Genomic DNA, 11434 nt, shown 5'->3' with positions numbered 1-11434 from the left:
CCAGAGAGGAGTGGACATTTATTTAACCAACCCACCTGAGCTCCCCTCTGCAGACTGAGACTGACCAGGCTCGGAGACACTGCGCATGCTCCAGACAACTTAATATGAAAGCTGCCTCACGTCTCAAGACATCTCACGTCCAGGTAGGGACAGCGGCCGCTTATTCCTCCGTCAGCGAGTTATCGTTCGTTCACCTGTCGTCGGTCTTGTGCAGTGCAGAAATTAATTTTACCAGCTTCACGTGAATGAACCGTTTTGTTGTTTTTTTCGTAGAAATTCATGCTGGAAGCTCTTCACGTCCACAAACTCCAAGACATCCTGTGGACAAAATTCATTTGTGGTGGACGATATTGGCGCTAGAAAGAATATTCTACCAGCGTGTTGTTGTGCCGGTTCGTATTTCTACATGCTTTCTGCTGTCTTGGGTGTTTGTGTCGTCGCGGGTTTGGTTCCGTGTGTCTCGCGGAGGCTTCGTTAGCAGCTGAACCACTGCGGCTGGAGCAGCTTGTGGCTAGCTGACGGCTAGCAATGCTAACTTGGCCAGTGTGAGTGGAAAAGGGAGTATCAGACCGACTCTGGCGGGGATGTTAAACATACTGTGACCCTGTGTCCACCGCGTCTTTCACGTCCACCTGCCTCCAGACCAGCTGACATTAATAGCTGACACGATTTGAAAGCACGGCCACTTTAAGTGTCACTTCAGTGTATGTCGACACGTTTCTGCCGTTCACTACTGTTATGTCAACATAGCGCCTTCTCTGCATTTGCTTAGCCCCTAGGATAAAACAGAAACCATTGGTTCGCCTGCAGCAGTCTGTCTAGTTCCGACGAGGTGCAGTTTAATCTTCAGTGCACTTTCACTTAAGGCTAATAATGCCGATCTTCCTGTTCCGCGCGCTACCTTGAATGTTTTCATTTACCCTCGATTTGAAGTAATCTTAGCATGTGAGGCGCAATGCGCCCAAAATGTGGACGCACGTTTTCAGATGCATGCGTTAAACCACGCTGATAATGCAGCTGCAGCACATTCAGTAACGTACAAAACATAGAGGATCTGTAAAGTCTCCAGCCCACTGTCAATCTCATCTCCACTGATTGGCTGCAGTGTTGTTATAGAAACGTGGTCAAGTTTTACAAATACTGCAGACACTGTGTGCTCCAAGGTAAATTCCCAACTCAGATAATAAGGTCCATCTTATCATATTTTATCATGTTACAGTGAAGTGAATTAGAGTAATTGCTGGAATTCAGGAAAGCCTGGGAGTCTAAAACAGGATTCAGTATAGACATCCATTGAATGCTCTTTGTTTAAGACTGGGATTTGTGTATGACTCATAAATGAGGATGTTAATTGTAATTATTCTGTAGGTTTACATTTTTTTGTTGTTTTGTTTATATATATATATAAAAAAAATAATTGGATTTGACCCCTGATGTTCAGCAGTTTAAGTGATTTTAGCTTAAATGCTAAATCCTTTACATAATTAGAAGCAAGACTGGATGTACGAGTGTTTTAAATTGATTGACACACTTATTTTTTTTTTCTTTCATTTTTTTCTCAGATTCATGTCTGCTGATTCATCATAAGTGCTTCTCGTTTTACATGTAGTATCCCGTCAGTGTCCGCCTGACTTAGAAATGACCTGAGCATTTTATGACGATTTATGACGATTTCCAGTGCTTGTGCAAATGATCTTTGGACATGCATCTCTCATGTGACTTGCTGAAAAACAGCGCAAAATGATCTGCTGATTATCAACCATCGCAAAATATGGTTTACTTTAAACGGTCGTTTGGACGCGAATCTTCCCGTGACTTGTGGATAAGCACTGGAGTGACTCGGAAAGAAATATATACTGCTGCCTGCTGAATTTTTCAGTGTTTTTATTTCCCTCAACACTGCAGATTCCAGTAGTCTCATAAATCTGTTTGAGAGATATTTGTGCATTAAAGGTCATCTGAAGAAGCTGTCATGTCAATAAGATGGCCTTTCACTGCATTCCACTGATGATAGGATTTACGTCAACACATGAACTGTACCAGGCTTTTTCCATGTGAAGATCTTTAGTATTAATATTAATTTAATCAGTGAAACTGGCTAATTGTTTTAGAAAGATATAATGGCTACTCTATAATAGATGCTACAAATCATCTCCTATGGAAACAGATTTAATCATATGTGTCATCCTCAAGTAATAGTAATGTAGGTATTTTCTTATTACAGAAAAACAGTTCCCGGAGGCTCTTGAGAGCTCCAACAGGTTTTGGAACATGTTCCTAATTTGATACATTATGTTCTATTACAGAGCAGTAACCGTGAAGACTGGGAGTTTGATTATTGTCTGTATTGTTTCTATATTTATCCATAGTTTATGATGATAAAACTCAATCTCTTCTTTTTTCTCTTTTGTGTTTTCCAGTGACCACAATGGGCAGTTAATAAGAATACGCTCGCTGTCTGCTGTGTGGAGGACAGACGCTTAGTGATACCTCAGAGCCTAGGTCCTCTCTTTATACTTGGGCCGTCCTGCAGGTCTCCAGCACCATGGCTGAAGAAGACTATGGCAGCTTCGTGGACTGGAAACAGATGGGGGATCTGGCCAACAGCAGCGGGCCGACCAAGGTGGACTGCAAAGACCTGAAAGAGTTCAAGCAGATGGCCCGACAAGGCTACTGGGCCAAGAATCACAAACTTCGAGCGCAAGTCTACCAGCAGCTCATCAAAGCCATTCCCTGTCGTACGGTTACCCCAGACGCAGAAGTGTATCGTGACATCGTGGGCAGTGCAGCTACGAAGAAGCCCTCTTCCCACATCCCGCTTCCAGAGTTTGTGGATGGAAACCCCGTGCCGCGGTACTGCCTGAAAGCGGAGGCGGTAACCTCAGCCCATCGGATTATAAACTGCCTGGCTGGACAGTTTCCAGACATCTCCCACTGCCCATCGCTTCCGGCTGTTACGTCGTTGCTCCTGCACTTCAGCGTAGACGAAGCTCAATGTTTTGAGCATGTCAGCCGCATCCTGGCTTGCAACGAGCCGGGTAAACGACTGCTGGACCAGACTTTCCTGGCCTACGAGTCCAGCTGCATGACTTTTGGCGACCTGGCCAACAAGTACTGCGCGGCCGCTCATAAACTGATCGTCGCCACGGCCCAGGATGTGTTGGAGGTGTACTCGGACTGGCAGCGCTGGGTGCTTGGTGACCTGCCCTTTAGTCATATGGTCAGGGTCCTTGATGTGTACCTAGTAGAGGGCTACAAGATTCTCTATCGAGTGGCCATAGCCCTGCTGAAGTTCTATCGCAAGCACAAAGCAGGGGGGCAGGCAGGCCAGCAGCAGCAGGATTCAAGCAAAATCAAGGCGGACATTCAGGCGTTTGTCGCGGGCATTGCCTCCATCGTCAGTCCTGACAAGCTGCTAGAGAAGGCCTTCTCCATCCGTCTGTTTAGCCGTAAGGACATCACCCTGCTGCAGCTCACGAATGAAAAGTCTCTGCAGCAGAAAGGAATCACTGTCAAGCAGAAGCGGTAATGTCGATAATATATTTTAATGGGTCAATTGTGACCATCCTTTTAGTCGTTTTCATTCAGAAACTAGGCTACACTTCTAGTAAGTCTAGTACTTGGCTCTGCACATCATTGTTATCGAGGATGTAGCATTATCTCATCTTAAAAAAAAAAAAAAAAAAGTATATATACTGTACAACTTTTTGTGCGTCTTCTTTAAGGAGTTTAAAAATAAGACAGAGTTCCAGGACTTTAAATCAGATCACAGTGGTATGCACAGAATGAGTGGCATGCAGTGTTAAAAAGAACAGGACGACTTTAGACTTTTCTTAAATACAAATTAGTGTGGATGTGATATTTTATGATAGATTGCAATCAAATCATTTCTCAAGCACTTTAATTCGTTTCATTGGCTCCGACGTCCTTTTCTTTCATGCATTTATATTCTGACCTGGGGAACAGTTTGTGTTTTTCTTCGCACACTTTTCTCATTGTCTGTTTCCTTTTTGTTTGGTTTGTGCCACGATTTTCCATACTCCACCTTCTGTCTCATCTCTACTGCACTCCTGTGTTTACTGCATTGGTTCTTTTACAGTCCTAGGTGGGTTCTCTTCTACATGCTTCACTTTCCATTTCATGTGCATGTGTGACTGGCTGTGTGATCTCCCCTTTGCTGGACGAGCCCCTCGTTCTGAATTTCTCCACCTCTTTGCGGGGCATCCCTAGGCGGAACGTGCAGCTGGCACTCAACCCAGACACCTTCTCGTCTGAGATCGTCAGTGTCAAGGAGATGCGTGACATTTGGTCGTGGATCCCTGAGCGCTTTGCCCTGTGCCAGCCGCAACTCCTCTTTACCACCTCCACCCACGGCTGCAGCTTGAACAGGTACGATTCGCCGTGCTCTCGGCAACACGAGAATCCTGCTTTGGGCTGTTCCTTTCGGTTTTTAAGCTGCTAAATTATGATCCTAGGTATTAAGTGCTCTTAAGAAATGTGTAATTTGTGTTTTCCTCCAGATTCTACTCGCATTGTGAAGGCTATGAACCAACTCTGCTCCTCATCCGGACCACAGATGGCGATGTAAGCAACACATTTTAGTGTTAAAATGTTTTGTTTTTTTTCCACACATAGCCAAATGGATTATTAAATATTATGCACATAGTATCTTTCCTTCGATTAGTTAGGAGAGGATTACTTTACTTGGATATCAGTCGAATGAAGACAGAAAATATTTTGTGGTGACTGCAACTGTAGTTGTGTTTGGCTAGTAAAAGCAATCCTAGCAAAACTAACATTAGGCATCTTCTTGTAGCTTCTGGCCTAGTTTTCTGCTGCTCTTAGTGTTTGCTGTAGTCTGTTTTGTGGCTGCTTCAAAGAACAGGATAGTTGTGCTCAGGATAGATGGCTGTGAAGAGTACCTCCATTTCAGGGCTTTTTTAAGGATGGAGTGGGTGTTAGTGGCACACTTCTGTAGTTCCCAGAATCTTAAAGGCCTCACTTGGATGTATCCTGTTGTGTTATCTCCTAAAGTCCACTGTCATCTCATTAAGCATGTTGAGCTACAGGCTGTTCCAATTGCACCAGAGCACCAGTCTACCTCCTGCAGATACGCAGGTTCATCAGCATTCAGCTTCAGGGGGTTAACAGCTGGGTCTTTGGAGGTGAAGTTGTTGGTGTTGAGGGAGAAGAGCAGTGGGGAGAGGATACATCTCTGGGGGACACCAGTGCTTAAAGCCTTTCTGCCACAAGTGACTTGAATCAGTTGAACCTGTTGTTTCCTGACTGCCAGGAAGCTGCAGGTACTGTGGTATATGGGGAGCTGGAGGAAGCAATTTATAAAATTATTGTACTGAATCCCAAACTGTTTCATCCACTAGCAAACTGCAGGTCCTTTCTGACCATAGTGAGCATAATGATTTTTTTTTCTCTAAGGAGATTCACAGTGGCCTAGTGCATTCAAAATAGACTTTGATCCCAGTTCACAGCCAGCAATGAAATAAATCAAAGGTCATGGCTGCACAGGTCTTGGATGATTGGATTATGCTGCTATGAAGTGATCCCAGCATGAACATTGGTACTTTACATACAGCAGTCTTTCACTATCACAGATAATTATTTTTGTTGTTTATTTTAAGTACTCTATGTAATAGATCCAATGCATGTGAAAAAGTCAAACCGATAAATCTCATTCATTGAATTTCCTTCTTTAGGTATGTGGAGCCTTTCTGTCTACAGACTGGGAAGAACGGAAGAGAGGAGGCAATAAGCTGAGCTTCTTTGGCACAGGGGAGTGTTTTGTATTCAGGGTAAGCTTACTAACATTATCTTGCCTTTCTTTCTTCATTTAAATATCATTTAGAGTCATAACATTTCCTAGGGGATCATTTAAAAGAGCAACGGTTTTACATTAAAGCAGTACCACTATGTAGCCACCAGAGGGAACCATCCATCCTGATTTCATATGTGCTGATCTCAGTCTGGCTAGATCTAGCTGCTATGTCGTCTTCCCCCATTTGGAAGCAGTTGCCTAATAACAATTTACTAAACACTGCAACGTCTTCCTCTATAAAAACACTTGCACGTTGCATTATTCTGGTGGCAACCGTGCGGCAACACCTGAGCTAGAAATAGAAAACAAGACTGGGCTCCTAATGCCTTCTATGAATTATTTACAGGACTGTCTGTGTTCATGTGTGTCTGTGGGCTGGCTAGGTCAACACACCAGAAAACACACTCATCTCAAACACTCATACTTAAGCACACAAACATCGGAAACTCCTGTAACCTGATCCAGTAGTATCTGACCAGGCCCTCACCTGACACCACACCTGAGACACATAAGAGACAGTCAGCTGGAGACAAGGAGAGAGGAAGGAACGCTGGCATACGGTCCCGACTTTTGCTCCTTAGACTTTGTGCTTCAGTACATTCAGTTTGAAATAAACTAATGTACACTGCGTCGAGTAGCTTTTTAACATGTGTTGCTCATATTGAATTAGTTTGAGGGTCATTGTCAATTTCTTGAGTAACTGTGTCATGTCAGTGATGGTCTGTGCAACAAAGGAGCTGATACATGGCTCACAGTGACAGTTGTTTGCCAAAATCAATACTGTTATGTAGCAAATGAAGAATGCTCTCCAGGATGCAGGTGTACACGTTTCAATCTGTAATCCATGTCACCAGGCTTTTAAATTATGTGCTAGTGGCAGAACCACAGTGGTTCAACCAATCAGCACCATGTCAGGGACTAGTGGCACCTAAAAGCATGTTTTGGGTGTGATGACAGATGACAAAGGAAAGAGAGATTTTGCTGAAGATGCAAACACGTGGTAAGCTTCAAAAACAATAAGGCCAGTTCACAAAATAACCCCAAAAACCTGCAGTGTGCATCGGCATGGAGCTTGAGAAACAGAAAATATGCAACTCCCTATTTTACTTTTGCCAGAAATCAATGTGGGATGGTGCGTTGTGTGCTTGCTTCTGTACACTTTTTGGTAACGATCACTGCTTTGTTTTACCCGTTAGATGAAGCCAGAGATGGAGCGCTTTGAGTGGGTGGTGATCCGCCACCCTGAGTTAGCCTCTTCCATTAAGACCCAGGGTCAGGAAGACACGGCGTCCTCCGAGGGCCAGAATACAGACAACAACAGCTTGGAGCAGCCAGAAAAACCTGCTGGAGATCTGTCGCCGTTTCTCGCCGCCCGCCACTTCAACCTCAATTCCAAGAATACTTCAATGTTCATGGCTGGAAACTTTGACTCCATCATAGTGGGTGAGTGGATTTTAACTGGGTAATAGAGTGGCTGTTATCCCATTCAGGGAACAAAACTGCTTTTTTTAAAAAATGTATTTAACACTACATGGTAATTTTTGCATTGCAATTTTTGTCTTTAACTTGCAACTCACGCAAAAACTCTGTAATCTTGTGTGTGATTAGGTGGAGGAGAAGGCAATGCTCTGTACATTGACTCTGAGCTGAACCACGGGCGCACTGGCAGGTGCGCCACCTTTGACAACCCGCCCCTGTGTGCAGAGAGCTTCCAGGTTGCACTGCTAGAAGTGTGGGGCTTCCAGGATGCCATGGCCTCATAATGCTAACAGCACTTGTTTACAAGCACACATCCACACACACTGCAGACGTGTGTGCATATCATGCAGACACATTTTTAACTATTAAAGCCTATAAAAGCATTATCACGTGTCCACATGTGTGAAGTCAAGTCCTAAAATATTGTAGGTGGAAAAACTCAGATATGCAAACGCAACAATGTCCGTCCTACAAATTGAGTTTAGATTATATTATATTAATGCGGTTTACCCAAATTTCAATGAAAATGTGATGCTTTTGTTTGTTTTCTGTTTTTTCTGTTGTGTTGACAGACTTGTGTTATGGTGTACTATGTCGGAGTTCATGGTCCTGCTGAGCTACTTTCATGCTTTGTGGTTCATGTCAATCTGCCAAAATTAGTGTATAGATAGCTCTGCAGTCTTAATAAAAAAATTACTTGTTAGGTCATGTTGACAAACTGAGATTCACAACATGTGTGAATTCATATTGTGGTAAATGTTAGTACTGTGGTAAAGGAAGTGAGATTTACATTTGATTTACTGTAGGTGAGAAATCTGATAAATGAATTAATGGAGTAAATGTATGTGAATATTAATGGTGATTTTGAGTGTTGCCATTTTGCACTTATATCAAAGCTTTCCTTTTGAGTCCATGGCAGTTTCCTGTATAGTATAAGGGTATTTATGTGGATAAGAAAACCATTTAAAGTATATGGTAAAGTTGGTGTAAAGGAGATAAATGCAGTTTGTTCTTCTCCCTTGTCCTCTCCTCTCCCACTTTCCTGTTCCTTCCGTCCAGTAGTTTAAAAAAAAAAAAAGAAGTCCAATATGGTGTTATTGGGATTACGCATCTTGCTTGTATGTTCAAATATGTGCTCCGGTGTCAATTGAGTAAGTGCAAATGTATTCTACATATGAAAATACAGCAATACGTTTTCAGTAGTGGCTCTTGTCTTTGTTGTTTCCCTGCTTCATAATGATATTTCTGTCCGTCACGTCTCTGTTCCCACTGAGGGAGGGTTAAAATTCTTAAGTGTCACAAAAGAGTGCCAGATGCCTTTTTAAAGTCAGCTGACTTTCAGTTTAACTCCATAATCCCCGTGTTCTTGTGTGTTGCTCCACTCATAGTTACATTAAAGTCTGTCTGTTCCCAAAGTGACTTTTCTCCATAAAACCCATGTCATTCAACTCAACAATATTTATGGCTTCTGTGCACATGTTTGGCACCAGTACAAATTCTATGTTTCTTATAACTCTTTACTTGGATCAAAACCTGTTAAAACCCATAACATTATGACCACCTTCCTACTATTATGTGTAGGAACACCACTGCTGCAAATCCAGTTGTGACTCATCAGAGAATGGATATGGGTCTTCTGAGGGTGTCCTGTGGTGTCTGGTAACACAGTGTTATTAATCGGGGCCTTTGGGTCCTGTGGGTTAAGGGGAGGGGCCTCTGTGGATCATCCCACAGGTACTTGAACGATTTGGGATCTAGTGAATTTAGAGGCCAGGTCAACACCTTGTGCTGTTTTTTGAGTTGTTCCTAAACTGCATTCGTGTCTGTGTCAGGCTGCATCCTGCTGGGGATGGCTGCTGCCATCAAGGACTGTCATTGCTATGAACTGGGGGTAACATCCACACAAATGCCAGGTCCTGAAGTTTGCCAGCAGAACATTGCATTGTCACAAGATGATCAGCGTAATTTACTTCTCCTTTCAGTGGTTTAAGGTCCTGCCTGATTACTGTATACGACATCAGAAACGTCTACGGTATAGGTCGGGGTCTAAACTGCAAAAACGATTCGACTGTTAAATTACTCAGACCTGCTTTTTCATGCACGCTGTCTATTTTTACTTGGACGTCTCCTCTTTGTGGAAGCTGACAGCAAGCAGCATGACTGGAAAATATTTAGCAGAAATGACTCAGATATATCCACAAATATAACCGTATTGGCTTTCTGTCCTAATACTTGTCACTTGTGTTAATGGTTGATGGAAGTCACAGTCAAACACCAACGGTGAAGCTGAACCCACCTCACAGGAGCTGGCCGCGCAACAGCGTCAGTGACTGGGGAATATACAACTCGATAAGCTCACACTTTTCTACCTGACATTTTATCCAACCTGCCAGCGGGAAAAGCATTTCACGTCGATCGATGTCAGAATATTTTGGCGTAGTAGAAATGCACGGTCAATTAATTTGAATGCCCTTCAGCCTGATGCATCCCGAGACGTGCAGTATCTTTAATGGCAAGGTGGTGGAGTAATTCCTTCTTTACAGTAAGTGGAATTGACTCCGTCTATCCGAGGCTGCGCTCTTCATTCAGGATTCACACTCTGCTAATCGTACGCTCCTATATTTAGCCTCTCCTTTGGGTGTTGGTCTGGCGCATCTCCTGAAAACCATGCTTTCCAGCCTCAAGGAGTAAGATGCTTAAGTGTTTAACTGTACACTGAGATGGGTGTCTCCTCGACCACCCCCGCCCCACAGACAACAAGGGGCAAAGGACAGGGGGATTAAACGGCAGACTAAGGAGGACCCAGTGAATAATGTTTTGATTCAAACACCGTATATTGCAGTGTGGCTACTTCTCTGAAATGAGAGGAAATTTTGCAGCGCCATTTATTATCCCACTGGGAGTTAACGACCAAATTCTGGTTTTGGTTACACACACATCAGACAATGAGCAATTGTGAGAGTGGCTTAATTCACAGACTTCCTTTATTGGCACACTAGACAAATCACAGTCAAGTTCTCTATGTAGAAATGTATCTATGCCTGGCAATATACAGTGTACAATACCACAATAGCTGAAAAAAAAGAAGGATTTTCATTGAGAATCACAGTATGCTGTTGTTGCGAAATGCTTTGTAGTAGCCTATAGACAGTATCTATCTAAATCATGGCCTCGTGAGAGTTTCTCATAGTTCCCCCTTTCCCTTCCTTAAACTGCATCGCAAAGACCAGCCATGAGAGCGTGGCGTATTCTTATCATGTCATTACAAGCCATTGATTAATGCCGCCCTTGAGGTTTCACCCAAAACAAACAGGAAACAATGTGTGGATGGCCTAGATACGATCACATTACTGCAGGTTGCAGGTTGCAAATGATTGCTGAGAATGTAACAATGATAGGGACGTTGTCTGAGTAGAGAGGCTAACCATGTGCGGCCGGTCACCAGACAAAGAGAAAACGAAACCTGTGTTGCTTTATAAAATACAGAGCAATGTGTTGGCAGAGTAAAGTGGTTGAAATGATGGAGGCCTGCGACGGAGCGTCAGGACAGACGGGGCTTTACAGAGATACTGGGGGAGGGGTCCTTTGGTGCTGACTTGACTGGGCAATGCAGGGAGCAGGATGGAGGGATGGATAGAGGAAAAGGAGGAGGAGGAGGAGGAGGAGAAGGCATGGGCGCCGCACGAGCCTCCTCTGAGTCACACACTGACATTTTTCATTTCTTCCATTGGGGTCCCAGCTCTCTTGACTCCCTCGCTTGCCAGGAGCTATATAGTGAAAAGGGGATTCTCGCTTCCCTCCCCCCACCTCAGACGCTCTCAACCATACACACCCGGCCTCAAATTCTCACACGCCACATCGCTGCATGTCACAGCTGACTGTAAACCACCTTCTGTGAGCTATGTGAGGGGATTCCTCGTGCCACCACATAGCTATACAAGCTCAATTTGCCAGGTGGATAAAAAGTGGTCCAAATAGTTGTTGGAGGGAGGTGACAGCCCAAATGTTGAAGCAGCACATTTAAACAACACATAGTCGTTTTTTTTTTTATCTTAATTTGCTTGGACATTTAAAATAAATCTAAGCATTTAATTCGTTTTTATTGACGGCTAGGTGGTCAAA

The 11434-nt window shown here is 43.6% G+C and overlaps 1 protein-coding gene across 3 annotated transcripts; it reads left to right on the top strand.

Annotated features, from left to right (window-relative positions):
- tbc1d24 (TBC1 domain family, member 24) lies at positions 1–8514 on the top strand. Of its 3 annotated transcripts, XM_047609832.1 has the most exons (9): positions 31–143; positions 274–392; positions 2421–3525; positions 4100–4105; positions 4231–4389; positions 4521–4584; positions 5715–5810; positions 7030–7276; positions 7442–8514. In XM_047609832.1, exons 3-9 carry the CDS (start codon positions 2546–2548, stop codon positions 7594–7596), a joined length of 1707 nt encoding a protein of 568 aa, XP_047465788.1. In that variant the 5' UTR covers positions 31–143; positions 274–392; positions 2421–2545; the 3' UTR covers positions 7597–8514. The 3 variants fall into 3 exon arrangements, with proteins under 3 accessions (XP_047465787.1, XP_047465788.1, XP_047465789.1); XM_047609831.1 differs by lacking the exon at positions 274–392 and having other exon boundaries at positions 1–143; XM_047609833.1 differs by lacking the exons at positions 31–143; positions 4100–4105 and having other exon boundaries at positions 150–392.
- Positions 8515–11434: the final 2920 nt, after the last annotated feature.

This window comes from Mugil cephalus, chromosome 16 (genome assembly GCF_022458985.1).
Source record: "Mugil cephalus isolate CIBA_MC_2020 chromosome 16, CIBA_Mcephalus_1.1, whole genome shotgun sequence".
Classification (NCBI taxonomy): domain Eukaryota; kingdom Metazoa; phylum Chordata; class Actinopteri; order Mugiliformes; family Mugilidae; genus Mugil; species Mugil cephalus.
The sequence above is the reverse complement of the archived record's forward strand: the minus strand, read 5'-3'. Positions and strand labels throughout refer to the sequence as shown.